The 18271-nt window shown below is 37.9% G+C and overlaps 1 protein-coding gene across 1 annotated transcript in view; it reads left to right on the forward strand.

Moving 5' to 3' along the window:
* TSPAN8 (tetraspanin 8) overlaps nucleotides 1–16877 on the forward strand; it is a 41412-nt gene extending 24535 nt beyond the window's left edge. Inside the window, exons 4-8 of the mRNA XM_036761211.1 lie at nucleotides 16–90; nucleotides 187–294; nucleotides 2924–3064; nucleotides 10951–11034; nucleotides 16600–16877. Of these exons, the coding sequence (XP_036617106.1) occupies nucleotides 16–90; nucleotides 187–294; nucleotides 2924–3064; nucleotides 10951–11034; nucleotides 16600–16653 (462 nt within the window). The 3' untranslated portion in view covers nucleotides 16654–16877. The remainder of the gene's footprint in view (nucleotides 1–15; nucleotides 91–186; nucleotides 295–2923; nucleotides 3065–10950; nucleotides 11035–16599) is intronic.
* The last annotated feature ends 1394 nt before the right edge of the window (nucleotides 16878–18271 follow it).

Consider the following 18271-nt stretch of genomic DNA (forward strand, 5'->3'; position numbering starts at 1 on the left):
TGCGTTCCTCTCCAGTTCTTCATCGGACTACTTCTGATAGTGATTCTTCAGATTGCTGCAGGTGTGGTAGGCGTTGTCTACAAATCCCAGGTGAGTATATGGAAGATGGATGATGCCACACTAAGCCAAACCCATGGTGCGTCTCATTGCTGTGGCTCACTTTTTATACTTTATTTTATTGTCCAGATTGAAGAAGTATTTAGAGAGAGTTTTGAGGAACAAGCAAGCACTTTGAGCCAAGATTCTACCGAACAGGAATCATTTAAAAATGAGTTGGCTGACTTTCAAAAGCAGGTAATTGGAGAGCTTTATTGGAGATCCTGGGAGTGAGGAGTAATTCTTCTCAGCTTTTCAATTTCCATCTTGTGTGCTGCTTCTAGAGGAGCATCAGAATGCCCATTTTACAGATAGTAGGATAGTTTTTGATTAGACTGTGAGCTTCTTGAGTGCAGGGACTATCTTTTGCCTCTCTTTGTATCCCTAGTATTTAGCATAGTGCCTGGGAACTTAAAAAATGTTAATTCACTGACCTATGGAAGAAAAAGATAAGTAATTATGATCCATGATTTCTTTAGGTGGAATTCGATGAGGGAGGGGATCATTTAATTTTTGTCTCTGCATCTTTTGTACAGTACCTTGTACATAAGAGGATATTAAAATTTTATGCAATTAGATTGAAAATGATGAATACAGGGGTTCTTAACCTGGGATCCATGGTAGGGGTCCATGGATAGATTTCTGTGGGGGAATTGTAGATGGGGAAAAAGCACATATTTTTCAATAGCTTCTAATTGAAATTTAGCATTTCTTTCAATAACTTTAAGCATGTTATTTTGAGGGTCAGCTAGGTGGTAAAATGTATGGTGCACTGGCCCTGGAGTCAGGAGGACCTCAGTTCAAATCTGACCTCAGGCACTTACAAGCTGTGAGACCCTTTTCAAGGCACTTAGCCCTGATTGCCTCCCTCACCCCTTCCCCCCCTCCCAAAAATAATGGAAAAAAATGTTATTTTGAGAATGGGCTCTGAGGCTTTACCGGGCTTTATGACCAGAGGTGGCCATGACACAAAAGGTTAAGACCCTCTGCTTTAGAAGAAGGTAATTGCAAAAAATATACTTTCATTTTTTAATTTAAATTTTAATTGAACCAGCTTTGTGTTATAAATAAAAAAATTTTTTTAAAAAAATTTTGGTCAGGACCTGTGATTTTTATCAGGGTGGAAAGCTCCTTTGGGAGAATGTTTTTTGATGCTGCTAGGTGGCATCCAGCATGCAGAACACTAGGCCTCAAGTCAGGAAGACCTGAGTTCAAATCCGACCTCAGATACTAGTACCTACCTCACAGGGTTCTTGTGTAAGGATCAAGCGAAATAATATTTGTAAAAAAAAGCAATTTAGCACAGTTTCTGGCACAGAATAGGTGCTTTATAGATGTTCATTTTCTTCCTTTTTTCCCCACTCCCAATGTAGTTCAGCAACTATTCTACTGTCCATAATCTTAGAGATTTGTCTGAGGGTACTAAAAGGTTGTGACTTGCCAAGAGTCACATGTCTCAGAGGAAGGACCTTTGAATAGGCCAGGTCTCTACAATACAAGGCTGCCTCTCAAAAGTTTTATTAATACGTAATGTTTAAAACTGTAATGTTTGTTGATTTTAATACTTTTTATTACAAGCTTCATTAATTTCATGGAGGTAGTTTGGAGTTGGGACTTGTGAGTTCATCATTGTGGGGAACCTTGAGTAGAGAAGATTCCTGTAGTTGAGTTCCATGAGGCCTAAGAGGCCCAATTCCCAGTAAGCAAGAGCTGATAAAGGTAGAGTCTAGGGAAGACAAGAGCTGGCAAATCAAGTGGGTCTGATACTAGAAAGGCCTCCAGAGCACAAGAAGTCTCTCAAACAAAGCTAGTATCCTTAGGCTTAGATCTGCAGCTTCACGGTGCCTTGAGAAGACTCTGGAGCATGGAGGCTACAGAATATCAGGCTAGATCCAGGCTAATTGCAGAGCTCACAGGAGTTAAGACAAAGGCTGAGATGGAAGGATGATTGTCCTTAATGAATACTTAAGAGAACCCACCCTTATGATGTAAAAACTGTGAATATCATTTTGTCCATTTCATATGTGAGGAAACCAAGATTCAAAGGTTTCTTTGAAGTGACAGCGTTGGTAAGGGCTTAGTCAGGATCTGAACCAGGTGTTCTAAAACCAAATCCAATATTTGGGTGAATGGGCATACCAATGACAACTTTAGAGGATCAACAATTTCATAATAGAAAGAACACTGAACTGGGAGTTAGAAGCAATAATTTTTGTTCTTGTCTCTAGCTCTCTCCGGTCAAGTTCCTTTTCATCTCTCTAGATCAAATGTCTAAAATGAGAAGATTTGCCTAGATAATCTAAAGAGTCTTTTTAAAATTCTGAGACATACTGAACAATCAAAAGGCATTTATTAAGAACCTGCTTTATGCCAGGTAGTGTGCTAGGTAATGTTTATACAAAGACCAAAATGAAATGGTTCCTGCCCTCGAGGAGTTTACATTTTATTGGTGAAAGCAACACACATGTGTAAATATGTCCAAAATTTATATCAAATAAAAATAAAGGGTTTTTTTTTGTTGTTGGTTGGCTGGCATTTGACACTAGCAGCTTTTGGGATTAGAAAAGGCTTTGAATGGAAGGCGAGTGACTCTTTAGTTGAGTTTTGAAGTAGACTGAGATTTCTACGGTGAAGGGATTATTCAAAGACATGGAGACAGAGATTATAGAATAGGCAAACTAGTCCTCTATTTTCTATGTAAATGTTGAATGACAATGAATCAAAGAGCTGGGATGGAGTGGGGTTACTTATGAGCAACATCATATAAGATAGGCACTACTAGTTATAGAGGTAAGCTTTCATCTCTCTTTGTCTTTTTCCCTCACAGTTTAAATGCTGTGGCTTGGTCAATGGGGCTGCTGACTGGGGAAAGAACTTCGACCAGTATGGTTCATCATGCGAATGTATAAATGCTACTAACACAAACGATGTTTGTGTATCATATAATGGAAAACTAGTTTACAAACAGGTAAGAACCAGCTGAATTCGGTGTCGTAAGTAGTTCTTTTGTTCTCTTTATGAGAAAATATTTATCACAAAGAAAATTTTAAACAGTTCAAACAATAGTGCAAAAATTCAGAATTTTCTGCATTAGAGTCTTTGGAAAGATCAAGAATATTAAGGCAGACATTAAAATAAAAGTAAGCAAATGTAGCCACTTTTTCCCATGAACTTGGCTTCATTTCTAGCCAACCCTGAATAATACTAGAGATGTTTTCTCCAGTAGGAAGGAGGAGAAAAATTAAAAATGATCTAAGAGAAATGGTCTATTCTCTACAGTGAACTCCATTACTAATCTTTTGAATTTTGCTTCAAGGTTTACACCACATAATTTAGAACAAAAGAAACCTATCCTTTGAAAACTTCAAAACTTATTTTAAAGAAATAACTGTTGCTTCTTAGTGAGAAATTGGGAAGGATTTTCATATATGTGTGTGTGTGTGTGTGTGTGTGTGTGTGTGTGTGTGTGTAGAATTTTGAGTTTTAGCACATTCATTTGGCACTTTAAAGTCATTGGCCCTAGATAAGTACTTGACCAGGAAACTATTGAATTCTAGCACTTTCTTGATGTTTGTAACAAAAAAGATATGTTTATGGGGTCTTTTAAATAGAAAGTATAAATTATACATAATTGATAACTGTCATTAATAGGATTATGTCCTACAATGACAGAAGGTTACTTTTGGCACTGGCATCTTTCCCAGTACTGGTTACCCTAATGGTGAATTGAAAAAAATAACAAGGACAAAAAAAAAAGATTGAGTGGGAAAAGAAAAAAACAAAATTCTTCCAACCTTTTTAACTGCTCTTATCAAGACATTAGTAGGTCTGTTCTGAAGAACTTAATACTGCTGCCTTGACTATAATAAGTTACAGGGGAGCACTGATGCTCTGAACTTCAGTATCACACAACCAGTTTTCTGGTCCCACCACTCATTTTTGTGGGAAAACAGCTAAGTCATGGAAGTAAATATAGAATTATTTAACAATTTCTATCTAGCTTTTGGGAGAGCAACTACACGTACTATTCATAATGATATTTTTTTCCTGTTAAAGATTTATTCCTTCAAGATTCTGAAAACCTCTGTGATGATCTACAACTATTAAAAAAAAAACACCCTCTAAGTTCACACATAATTCAGTTGGATATAGGCTCACTGATATATCACTTTCCCAAAAGGCAGGTCATAAATTCACAAAATATTTCCATCTGCCTTGTATCATTTGTTAGAAGTCTGGAAAACTACAAGTGCTGGAATGATCGTAATTCATGTTTGTTTTGTCTTTGTTTTTGCTTTTAGTTTTTGCAAAAATAACTGAGCTGTCTGGGAAATAAAAATGTGATTTTTTGTTTGACATGTTCATTAGTTTCCTAATTAACTCTGAATGAGTTGTAAGTTTTGTAAATTGTGGACTTCGTGTGAGTAGGAGAACAGCAAGCTATGTGAAAGGATGGAGATCATCTAATGCAATCTCGAAGGGGCATTTAAAAAACAAATGGAAAAAAGTCAGTTGTTCATTTGTTCATACATTTACAATTATTGCCGTACTAATCTTTGTGTCAAAAATGTCTATATCTGCTTGGTGGGGAAGCCATATTTATTTCACTTGGTTCAAGCCTCTAAACTCAAACCTGAGAATAATCTCTCCATTGGACAGCCCCCAAAGCTGATTTCAACTTCCCCCACTTGAAAGTATTCTGCTCACCTACCATATCAGAATTGCTATTTATTAAAAGAGAGGAGCATTATGTAAGGAAAAAGTTGAGGAGTTTTTCTACAACCCCACAACAAGGTGTGAAGGAGTATAAATGAGTTGTTAGATTTTTCTGACTGGCTGAGCAAACGAATTAGCTGCCCTTCTGAAGACTTTGAATAGCTAAGCCCAAGAGATTGGGAGGCAGTCAAGACTTGGAAACACTTTGTAGAGGAGATTCTTTTAAAGGGGGAAGAAAGACTTTTCTTCTCCCCTTCCCTGCCCCCCCCCCCCCAATTTGCCATAGTTTCTAGCAATAACTAGAACAAGGAGCTCCCTTCAACAATTTGAGAGTTTTATTGGTTCATAAGAATTCAAGTCACTTCAGGAAGTGGAGACAGATGTAGAAAGACAAAAGTAGTTGAAGCAGCTTAGAAGAATGAGTCCCTGGGCAGCAGAGAAGAGACCAGTTATCACCTTGAGAGCTATCCTTGGCAATCAAGAGTTGAACTGTGGAAAATAGAACCTGGACACATGAGTCACCTTAGGGTGACTGTGTGAATATTTTTCAAAAAGAACTTCCAAATCCTTCAAAAACAGTTGCGTTGCTGCCTTTAACAAATGTACATATTACATTTGTGGCTTTTTACCACTGTGTTTGAGTTGACTCTTCTCATGGCTAATGTATTTATTTGTGAGGGAAAATGCATGCTAGGGAATATTTAGGAAATAATTGTGTACACTACGCCATCTTAGAAAATACCTTCTCTAAGAATTAATTGTGTCTACTATCTGATTGTTAATGGGAAATCTGCTGGTGGATGATTTTTTGCTATAATATTAGGTATCGGTATCTCTTTCTTTGAACCTCAAGGTAGTAGTAGTAGCTTCCTTCTAGGGACTAAACTCACAAATATGGAAGTTAGGAAGGTAGCCTAGAAGTGATACTAAATTCTGCAACAGGTAAGTCCCAGCAACCTCAGATCCCACAATATTTCTTAACTTCTCAGAAAAAAAGATATTCCCAAGACATGATCTATATTCCCCTGGATAAAGTGCCCATTCTCCTTTGGAACTTAGCTCCTTGTCTGAGCAAAAGGAAAGACAACAGTGCTTTCTTGTCTTTGTACGAGTTTTTGAAATTTAGTTCAATCTGGCAAAAGGGAAGCAATATGACAAATTGTTATCTCACAGGATTATAGAGCTCTCTACTCACAGCTGGAAGGCACCTTAGAGGTCAATTAACTCATGGATGAGGATGAAGAAATTGAGGCCCACAGAGGTTGTGACTTGTCCAAAGACACAAAGCTAGTAAATGACTGAACTAGGATTCAAACCCTTGTTCTTTGACTCCAAATCCTAGAGGTATTTCCATTATACCATGTTTCCTTCCTAATATAGGAAATAGTATGTCTCTGTAAGTTGTTGCTATCATCCTTACTTTATACCCTTTCCCTATTGGTCCAGGGACCTTCAAGGCACCCCCGTTGACTTCCAATTTATTCTCACTAGGTGTAAGTGTTCATTAATTCTAGAGCTTTCAGTGACCAATTCTGGATTAGTATCTACCAATCCAAGTGGAGCTGTGTCCTGGACAGTTCCTGAGTCAATCATGCCCTAGATACCTGCCTATACTTCTCTGAAATTGCTATGGGAAGTTGAAACATTTTGAGCCCAGGATTTTGGCTTGAGTTTATTATTTATTAGCCAGACTCCAGTGGGACATTGTGTATATTTTGGTAATATTTACAGCATTGATGTTAATATATGAGGCTACATTTTATATTTTGATTAACTTTGACTTTATAGCCTTAAGATTTGGAGAAACAAAACTCATTTTAATGTAGAATGGGCAAAAGGGACAACATTTCAAGATTCTTCTCCTGACCCATAGTAGAATTATAATTATGGACATATCAGAGTTATACTTAGATGTCAATAATCCAGAAAGTGTTGCTTCATTAGGATACGCTTCCTCCACTGACCTAGATCATACAATCAACCAAGATTTATTAAGCATCTACTACAGGTCAGGGCTAAGGATACAAAGGAACTAAGGATGCAAAGACAAAAATGAAATAGTCCTTCTCTCCAGGACCTTACACTCTATCAGAGGAGGTAACACATAGATGTATAAACACAGACAAAATATAAACTAAATACATAGTTTTCATTAGTGAGGAGAGAAGGCACTAGCAATTGGGGAAATCTTGATAGGTATCTTGTAGAAGGTGGTGTTTGAGTTGAATCTTGGAGAAAGTGATTCAGTGAGAAGGAGGTGAGGAGGGAGTACATTCCAGGCACGAGGGTTGACCACTGCAAAAATATGGAAATGGGAGATGGAGTGCGATGTGTGAGGAAGAGCAAGAAAAGAAGTTCAGTATGGCTAGATTGTAGAGTATGAGAAGGGAAGTTGTGAGGAGCTTTAAAACCAGAGCAATTTTTGTATTACCTTAGATATAATAGGGAACCACTGAAATTTATTGAGTAGGGAAGAGACATGGTCAGATCTGCACTTGAGAAAAATCACTTTGTCAGGGCTTCTGGCTAAGACGGCTGCCTGAAGAGAGGCACGACCATCCAGGTTGCACATTCTCTCCCTCTAGCAAAAACCTAAGGAGTACATTAGATTTCATAATGAGAAATGACAGAAAGTAATATCTTCAACCCTATACTAGACAATTATCCGGAGGCTCACGGGAAAGAAGAAAGGTAGGTGCCAGCAAAGCCAGTGTCCATGCCATACAGACAAACAAGATGGTAACCTCCCAGCACACTAGAGCCAGAGACTTTTAGTATATAAGGCTATGCATAAAAACGGCATAGAAAATGGCTGCACCAAGAAAGATCAAGAGTCATTGGAAACCTACAGTGTAGACCTTGAATGTGATCAGGAATGGTAGTGAACAGTCTGGGTGATGCAGCTCTCAAAAAGCACCAACCCCATGGGCTCCAAAGAGCTCTTAGGATGTTTTCCTGAGATTCCATAGAGGGCCTTTGAAGGTCAAGTGCTCTGAAATTGAAAAATCAAGGGGACCTAAACCCAGGAGGTAAAGGTCAATGTGGGAGCCCAAGTGACCCAGAGTGAAGCCAAGCAAGGCTAACTATACCATGCAAAGGCATAGCAGGGAGCAGAGCCTGGCCCTTGTAAAAATACCCTAATGGGGGATGCTAGAGAGATTATTAAACAGAAGTCATCCATCACCATAAAGAATCATTTAAGATCTAGACATAGTCCCAAATCTCAACACAGAAGGAGAGAGTAACTTCATGACTCCAGACTAACTCAACTGAAAGGAGAAAAGATGGATTTTCCTTACAAGGAATTCATGAATACTTAGAAAAAAATGAAGGAAAGTTTCCAATAAATGAAATCCCTGAAAATCATGACTTTACAAAACCATAAGAAACATTAGAAAAAAAATTATGAGATTAAAAAAATAGAAAAAGTAAACTGTTATCAAAAACAACTACCTAGAAGACAGGTCAAGGAAAAATAATTTAAGACTCATCTGATTCCCTAAAAACTATAATTTTTTTAAAAAAAGACCCCAATCTATAGCTGAAAAAATCATAGATGAACACTTCCAACATTTTCTGGAAGTACAGGGCAAAGTGAGAAAAGAATCCACTGATCACTTCCTGAGAGAAACTCCCAAAGAAATATCACAAGAATTTCATGGCCATAATCAAGAGCTCTTGTGGTGAAGGAAAAATATACTTTTAAGCAACCAGAAAGGGAAGAGTTTAAGTACCAAAGAACCACAGGCAGCATCACATATGACCTGTAGGCCTCTTTATAAACTGTTTATAAACTTCCAACCCAGAATACCTTATCGTGAGAAACTAAATATAATCATACGGTGGGGAAAATGACCTTTAATGGAATAGAGAGCTTTTAGGTGTTATTGATGAGAAAAAGACAAGAGTTGAGTAGCATCTTTGAAGTGTAGGCATAAGTTAAACAAAACCTAGAAAAGTCAATTTATTTGAGCAATTGAAGGGACCACAAGATAATGTAATAATAAAATTCTACTGAGGGAGAAGAATGAAGAATATTTCAGAACCTTAATGTCTTCAAAGGGTATTGAAGGAGTTCAAGAAGGATCTGGGGGATGTGGATTGATTTTTGTTCTGAGGGAAAGAGAGTAAAAGGAATATACTGTAGTAAAAAAGAAGAATAAGGGAATGTGACTTGATATTGCTGACATTTGAGGTGGGTGAGAAGAGTATACAAACAGAAAAGGAAGGAGTAGGTATCAGACAAACTACTTTTACCTGAAATGAACAATAGAAGGTGGAACATGGATCAAGGAGGAAGTAGTTACAAGCAAAACAAACTTCCTAGTCTTGAAATAGGAATTAAAAGGGAGAAAAAAGACCTAGAAACAAAGGAGAAGCAGCCATCCATCCACTGGAGAATGGCTGAACATATTGTGTTACATGAATGTAGTGAAATATTACTGAGCCATACGACATAACAAAAAAGGACGATTTCTGAGCATCCTGAAAAGAATGAAACTAATGTATAGCAAAGTGAGCAGAACAAGTAGAATGATTTATGTAAGGAAAACAAAAGTGTTTTGAAAAACAACCTTAAAAAAGCCTTCGATGAAACACATTACCCAGTTCCTAATAGAGAGGTGATCATCTTAAGCTCCAGAAAGAGACACATTTTTGAATGTGGCCATTGTGCTCTCTCTCTCTCTCTCTCCCTCCCTCCCTCCTTCCCTCCCTCCCTCCCCTCCATTTTAATTGGGGGTGGGGAGATTAACAGCAGTGAAGTAGTGAAGCAAAAAAAAAAACAATTGGAAGAAATGATAGGAAATGGAGATTCATGGATTCTTGTACAACCCTCATTCCTTTCTGCTGTGTATATTTCCTGTGTAAAATTTGGAATAAAAAACAACTGGTAGCTATGTGGAGAGGAGAGAAACTTGAGGCTGTTAGATTAATTAAAATCAAAACTTTGGCATGGTTTGGAAAAGATGGTTTTTAAAAGTTACTGTCCTCAAAAGAAATTCATCAGCTGGTCTGTGCAATCAATTCTGTGTGTCTTTCAGGATCACTATTCGTCCCAGACTCATAGGACCTTCCAGAGCTGGTTTCCCACTGGTTTATTCTTTGGAAACTACTGTTTCCCCTCTTACCTCAATAAAGTACCCAACTAGGATTTTAGCCCAAGTGTGATACCTAGAGTTTCCTCTCTCTCTTTTTAAAGTAAACAAGTATGAGGACTAATGGGAGATTTACAGAAATTTTTATGTAAAAATAAGAATATAAATTTATTTTAAATTCTGTTTAAATTAGGAACTGATTGGGAATAATCATAGATTACTAATCAGAAGAAAGATTTCTTTTTTAGATGGAATATAAGCTTCCAGCAGGGCAGGGACCGTTATGTTTTTGTCTTTGTATCTTCAGTCCTTTGCGTAGTACCTAGTACATGGTAGATACTCATTAAATGCCCATTGATTGATCAACTGATTTAGAAGATTTAGAGCAAAAAGTACAACTTAAGAACAAACAGAAAAAGAACCCCTATATTTCCACTTAATTTCAAAGAAAAAGTGCCTTAGTGTAATTATTGTATGGGTTCAAAGAGTTTGTCGACCTTTTTAGGCAGTTGACAAGCATTTTTAAACACTTACTATGTATCAGGCACTGTGCTAAGCAGTAAGGATACAAAGAAGGGAAAAAAGAAAGTCCTTGCCCTCAAGGAGCTCCCAATCTAGTGGGGGAACCAACACGCAAACAACTACGTATAGACAAGATATAGACAGAAGAGACTGGAACTTATCTAGTCTGAACAAAGCAAGAGTCAGTACAATTCTTTCCTTTGTAGTAATTCAGTTTGTATTTGCTCCAGTGAGTTTCAGTAGAGTAAGCTCAGTTTAGTCTCACTATTGAACAAATGCTTAAGTATATTGCATTGAAGACACCGGATGGGCACAAAGATGATGAGCTTCAATTCTACTCTATTATGTTGTTCCAATTTTCCAGTGCATCTGTAATCTCATCAGCGGAGGTTGTTCTCTTCCCAGCCACGTGGATTGTGACCCATTCACGATCATTTGTCCAATGTGACTCTCTTGTACTAACCAAGCTAACATATACGTATACCCTTCATAATATTAACCTCCCACTCTTTCTTTACAGACATGCGGTGACGTCATGCTAGATGCGCTAAAGCAGAATTTGATTATTGTTGCCGCGATTGCATTTGCAGTGGCGGTGATTGAGGTGAGTGACATTTGCTTTGTGCTTTTACTTAGAGTTTTGTCTTTGAGGTTTGATCGCTGAGGGCTAGGGAGAAGGCTACTTTATGGGATTTCAGTATTAAAATCAAGGAATTGGCCAATGGGAAACAATTAAAAGTGAATCCAGCTTTTACACATTTAGAGAAAAACCTTACAATTTCTTATCTCCCAGATAAAAAATGAAAGTTGAACCGGTGCAAGGCTCATTCCTCCCCCTCCCCCCAGATTTCATTTTAGACAAGGTAAACGAGTTTTAGAAATTAAGTAAAACATTGCAACCCCATGAACAACTCCCATCTTAGAGTAAGGAGCATGAGTTCATTTCAATGAGCTTCTGAATATACCTTATGGACAGCTAAGGTTAATTAATACCTCTCACTCATTTACTAATGTTAAATATAAAAAAGATACCATACCTTGCTGGGGTTAGGGACTAGACCTGTTACATCATTAGCACAGAGAACTCCCAAGAGAGGAAACGCCCTCTACCAATACAGGTCAGCATCTTTTCTATACCACTTAGAGTTCATGTGACTGGCTAAAGGTCACAGACCTAGAATGTGTTAGTGTTAGAGGTGGGATGTGTGCCTAGCTCCTCATGTGTTTGAAAACAGCTCTTGATCCTCTGCACCACCCTGCATCCATACCTTTCCAAATGGAATTTTATTTTTATACATTTTCGTTTTGTGGTTTGCACATCCTTGATGGATTTTTTTACATGTCTAAGAGAATAAAAGATGACTCATTTAGAGATCTATATTTTGCAATTTTTCCCAAACCCTGGAAAATTCATAATTCATTTATATATTCCTGCTAAAAATGTAGGTTCTTTTCTTCCTCCCCTGACTTCTCTCCTTGCTCCCATCACAAATTTGGGATCATTGTTTTGTGGCAGCTATACACATGCCTTCAGAATGTCAATGTCACTCATGGAATGCCATACAATTTTCTCCCCAGAGTTTTTGTGTCTCATTAATCTCTCATTGGAAACATAGTGTAGACAGGGAGGAATTTTACCAGGGACCATTTAAAAAGGATGCCACTTAGGTGACTTTTAAAAGTGATGCCATTTCCCAGTCAAGTTTTTTGGGGGAAAGGAAGTGGCAATAAACACTAACTTGTGGGAAGGAACCCTAATAAATTCCCTGTTGGTTGAATTCTAAGGGGTGGAGCTAATTTGGATACTAAGTAGCTCTGTGACCTTGGGCAAATCATTTAACCTCTCTAGGTCTCAGTTTCCTCATCTGTAAAACGAAGGGTTAGATAGATGACCTCTGGTATTCCCAATCCATGAACTAAATGAAAATATCACCTTGATTTTCTCATCTTAGTCTTTTCTAAACTTGCCCTTGGTTCCAAATTATGAGTATGCCTCTTTTTTTTATTTTTGACCTCACTTGTGATTTCATCTGTGTAGGGAAACTCCTGGTGTAAAAATAAATAAATAAATCCCCTTTACTGGGATAGATCAGTAACTACTGTATAACTTATAGTCTTCAAGATTTTCCAAGGTCATTAGATCAGCAAGTGTCTTGCCATCATATTGTTAATATTTGTTAGAAACAGGATTTAGACCCAGGTCTTCACAAATACACTGCCATCCACAGCATCATCATTGCCTCTCTCCCAGCTAATGTGGAAATTGAAGCTATTGGTTACAGAGATGAGGGGATATCTTGTGCTTTTGGCAGGTGATAAATGAACAAGTCTCCACCTCAGAGACTTCAGTCTTTCTACAGCAATCCTTAAATCAAAGGGGCAGTACATAAGGAGTAGTGCATTAGAGCCATGAGCACATGGGATATTTTCTTAGTTGCCCCAAGGACAGCAGCAGTACAGGGAAATATCTTTTAAACACAGATCAGGTTATTTAAGGAGGGTGGGGAGGGGGAAGGAAGGCACTTTATAGCAGCTCCACAATGGAAATGAGGTGTGACCATGTTCTGAGACATACCACATAAATAAAATGGGAGGTTAGGTCTTTCTAGTAGTTACTAAAATGGTTGTGAGTAGAGTAAAAAAAAAGACCCATATAAAAAGTATATTTTGCTCAATTCATTAAATTGAAGCTGTTTTTTGGCTATTAATCAAGGTGATTTTATTTTGTAGTCCCTCAGGTGTTTTTCTTGGCTGTATTTGACTCCCTATTTTAGGGTAGCCTTGGAAAGAGTTTCTGCTATTCTGCTTGTGAAAATTTGGCTCATAAAATGAGTATTAGTCTTTCACACACTTTCTAAGGCTGCCTTCCTATTGCTTAGTCCATTCTTAGCTTTTCTTACTATTCACAAAATAACTCATTCGGGAAAATATAAATTTCTACTTAGAGCAAGTAAATGTACTTAGGTTAGGGTCATTTAGTCCAGCCCTTCATTTTTCAGGTGAGGAAACTGAGACCTAGAGAGGTTAAGTGATTTGCCTAAGGTCACTTAGCTACTTAGTATCAGAGTTAGGATTTGAACTCTGATCATCTCATTTAAAGCCAATCTTATGTGGTCTTCAGAGAATCCCACCAATTCAAAGGGAATTAAAAAAGATAAGTGATATTCTATCTATCTATCCAGTAGTATGGTGAAGCTTATGGATCCCTTCCTAGAAAAATGTTTTTAAATGTGTGAAAATAATTATATTGAAAGTTTCTTTTATATATGTATGTATATAGTATACACACAGACACATATTTAAAACTAAGTTCATGGGCCTCAGGTTGAAATCCATTGTTTTAGATTCTCAGATTTGCTCCTGAAAAATTTGTCCTAGAGTCAGTAAGACGTATTGAATTCCTACTTCCGACATGTTAGCCATGTGACTATGGACAAATTGTTCAATCTCCCAGGGCCCCATAAAATTACAGACTAATTTCTGATCTGCTTCTGTGGAGGGAATTTAAAAGCCTTCATTATGATCACAAGGTTGAACTAGAAGAGATCTTGGGAATTACCTTATGCAATTCCCTCACTATACAGATAAGCAACTGAGGTCCAGAGACATTAAGTGACTCACTGTATCTTATCCCAAGTACCCTGATAAAGTCATATCTCAAAGGAAAAACAAGCCACCTAGCAAAAAGACCAAAATCCTATCGGCTCTGGCAAATTAGACCTTGATTTGTTTTGATGTCTCTGTTAAGGTTGGAGACCACGTTGATGACCCATCTCCTGAATCTGCCCCCTTAAGTTAATATTTAAGATCAATTAAAATGACATAGTTTCTTTTTTAAAAAACATCAATATATCTTATTTTCACCAATTATATGTTAATACAATTTTTAACAGTACCAAATTCTATCCCTCTCAACCTACCTTGCTACCTGCCTCCCTGAGACAGTAAGCAATTAGATATAGCTTATACATATGCAATCACATAAAACATTTGCATATTAAAATGCTATGTTTTCAAAGGAAGTTCTTCTTCCAAAGAAATTTCCCAAGCCTTTGTCAGAATTGGAAGTAGAAATAATCAGACTATTAGATCTGCTCAGTTGATTACTGAAGTCAATAAGCATGGCAGTTTGGGTAAAGAGCAAGCCTCAAAACCCATAAGACTCTAGTGTAAGTTCTGCCTTTGACAGTGCATCACTCAGTGCTCTAGGCAACGTTAATACCCTAGACTGCTGAGGTCATGATGACCTGCATTGTTAGAGGGAGTTTCCCCTCTCAGGAATCTCTTACACCATCAAAATCACAGATCCAATATCTAACCTATGAGTGTTCAACTTGTCTAACAAAGGGCTACTGACTGACCTTGTCAGTCAACACGCCCTAGAGAAAGGTTGCCCTAAAAAAGGCTAGCATGGTTATTACTCCCAGGAGTTTCATCAATCATGAATCAATAACAACTTTGAGCAACCATTCTAGAAAATGCTTCTGAAAAGTATGAGCTTTTCTTGCAGAGAAGGGCATGACATTTTCACTACTTTATCATGAATATAAATGGCCTCTCTTAATTGTTTGCTCATTCCTCAAACAATGATAGATTGTCTTTCCACTGACAGCATAATATGAGAAATTGAGTTACTAGCTGTCTTTTCAGCTAATGAATGCTGCTTTTGTTTCATGAATGGCACAGTGGATTTTTGTCATCTTGCCTTTACCCGTCATTTTGTTTATTTCCATTCTTTTTTTTTTGGAGGGGGGAAGGCAGGGCAATTGGGGTTAAGTGACTTGTCCAAGGTCACACAGCTAGTAAGTGTGTCAAGTATCTGAGGCCAGATTTGAACTCAGGTCCTCCTGACTCTGGGGCCGGTTCTCTACTCACTGCGCCACTTAGCTGCCTCTATTTCCATTAATCTTTTATGGATATTCTTACTTTCCCCCTCCTCTCTTCCTTGCTCTCCAAAGGCAAAGTAGTAACTCTTCAGAACCATTTTTTCCCCAAAATTCAAACTAAAAATCCTACTTTGATGGTGAAAAGTCTTTTTTTTTAAGAGAAAAAAGTAGACACTCCTAATCATTTCTGATTCCCACCTCTTAGAATGCCAAGTTTCTTTCAGTCAGTTCAAATACCATCTTGTACATCTATATGAGGATTTTTCTATTCCTTCCAGATGAAAGTGATGGAATCCTAATAAAGCTGCCCCCATCCCCAATATTCTAACTTCCTCGTAGACCCCACTGAACAGCAGGCCCCCACTGCCCCTACCTAGCCACTCACTCTCTGCCCCCCCCCCCCCACTCAATAGCCTAACTTCTTCATATATGCTTCACTGCTCACTAGAACAACAGGTGGGTCCATGAACTCCTATTTCTCACAGAACAGCAGGCGTGTCCATGTGATGGGATGCCAGCCAATGCCTCAAGACCCATTCCTCATATTTCCTACATATGTGTCCATGCAAGCAACCACAGCCATATCCATCTAGTCTCAGACAGGACCATAACACTCAGCCAATCAGAAAGCAGCACCACCAGGATGCCCAAGCAAGATGTGGACCCCAAAACAATAGAAAGGACTTTCCTGTATAGGCACCTGTGCATTAATAGTAAAGAACTGACCTAGAGTGAACTTACGACATAGAGAGGCTTATTATAATATCATTATCATACAACACGCCCCACTGCCATGGGTTTTTCTGCGTGCATTGTGTAGGCAAGTGCATGTACAATTCCACTGTGGCTGGGACCTCTGCCCTATTACCTAATCTCTTAACAAACATCACCTGCCTTTTTAATATTCACAATTTCTTTTGGGTAATTGCATCTTTACCCTATAAAAATCCATCTTGCTTTCTCTGAAGTTATTGGTTCCTCTTGGAACTTAGCCCGCTTCATGAGAGGCATCAATCTCAATAAATGCCTATATTTGGATTAGAGGTGGTCTGACTGAATTCTTTGAGATGGTTCCACCACAACACATCCTAAACAATTTTTGGTGTCCCTGGATGGGCAAAGTCTCTGACTCTGAGTCCTCCCCACTCCACTTGGAGCAGAGTCTCAGGGTAGTAGGATGTTGAGATGGCTACAAGATAAGGGGAAAGCTGATGGTGATCTCTTGGAAACCGATTTTTTTTTCCTGAAACACCTACATAATGGCATGCTTTTTCTTTTTCTAGATTCTTGGTTTGGTGTTTTCCATGGTCTTGTACTGCCAGATTGGGAGAAAATGAAACTACAGGAGTTAAGCAGTCACCCATCAAGTCTACCTTCTAACAATTCCCTTTGCTCTTAAAAAAAATACAACTTTGTGAAGAAATATTCAATTTGCTAAAATAGTACATTTTGCTGAAAGCATGGGTAATTTCATTATGCATCAGATGACTTTAAGAATTAAATGACAATGATGTGAATGTATATTTTTATTCAGAATAAAAACACATTTTGTTCTAATTGACCTATTTTCTTTGATCATTGTATTCAGGTGGTAATATATTTTAAATGTTCATCTAGAGTTGTTTGGTAGGACAATCTGGATCTCCAGATGACACAAGAATTATTCAGAGTTATAAATCTGAACATTCTGAAATTATTTGCTCTTTGTGGTTTGCAATATACTCAATGTAAAATGGTTGGATTGACTTTGTAGCTGAAATCTAGTATAGGTTTCTCATTTTATGGTGGGGATAACTGATGGTCAGAAACACAAATGATTTACTCAGGGTAACACAATTACCTGACAGATTCAGGACTCAGAGCTGATTTCTTGAATCTCCTATTAATAGGATCATAGATTTAGGTCTGAAAGAAACTTTAGAGGTCATCCTAATCTACCCTCTACCCTCAACCTTCATTTTACAGAGAAGAAAACTGAAATTCAGAGGGGTTAAATTACCTGCTCATAGCTATCTGGCTAGTGTCTGTCATGGATCCCTGATTCCTAATTCAGTTGAAATATGGAGATTTTCCAGCCAGTTGTATTCCATGGCCCACCAGCATATGACTGCCCCACCCCATTATCTACCTCTTCTTCAGTGCCTCTTACTGTCCTCAATCTAGTATCTCTCCTGCCATCCTATCTTTAATCATTCAGAGATCATAAATTTAGAAACTGAAGGGACAACAGAAGTCACCTTGTCCAACCCCGTCTTTGTTGCCTATGAGAAAACTCATTCCCAAGAAGATTGTGACTTGTCTAAGATAACTTGGATAATAAATACTGGAGGTAAGATTTGAATTCAGGACCTCTAACTCCCAAGACAAGACTCTTTCTGATGTTCCATATTTTAACAGAGCATGAGGATGTAGAAACAACCTATATTGCAATGACTGGCCTTTTGACAAGTGTCAAAACCAGATCCATTGGAAAGTATGAGATTTATTGGAAAGACCTGGGTTTTTAAACCTGTCTCAGATATTTACTAGTTGTATAACTTTTGGGAGGTCACTCACCATATCAACCTCAGTCTTCTCAGCCATAAAATGGAAGTAACTAGTACTTACTTTATAATGGCTTAGGGCATCATGGAATGTGTGTAAGATATACATAGGACAATAATTGGTTGGAAGTCAAGCGGAAATTCAGAATTTTCTTCACAAAGTGTATAGGTTATTTCTAGCTAAGGAAATCATTCTGACTCAATGTCATAGGTCATGGAACTTTAGAAATGTAAGAGAACTTGGAGAGACACAAATTACAAAGAGCGTACAAAGCCATCTTCTGATATTGACAAATTAAAATTCCAGTGCTTTTTGAAAAGGAGTTTCTGCTTAGAGAAAATCAGAATCACTGAAGGACACCTAGAGGGCTTTAGATTTTATAAAAACATGAATCCATTATGATGAAATCAT

Source organism: Trichosurus vulpecula, chromosome 5 (assembly GCF_011100635.1).
Source record: "Trichosurus vulpecula isolate mTriVul1 chromosome 5, mTriVul1.pri, whole genome shotgun sequence".
NCBI lineage: Eukaryota > Metazoa > Chordata > Mammalia > Diprotodontia > Phalangeridae > Trichosurus > Trichosurus vulpecula.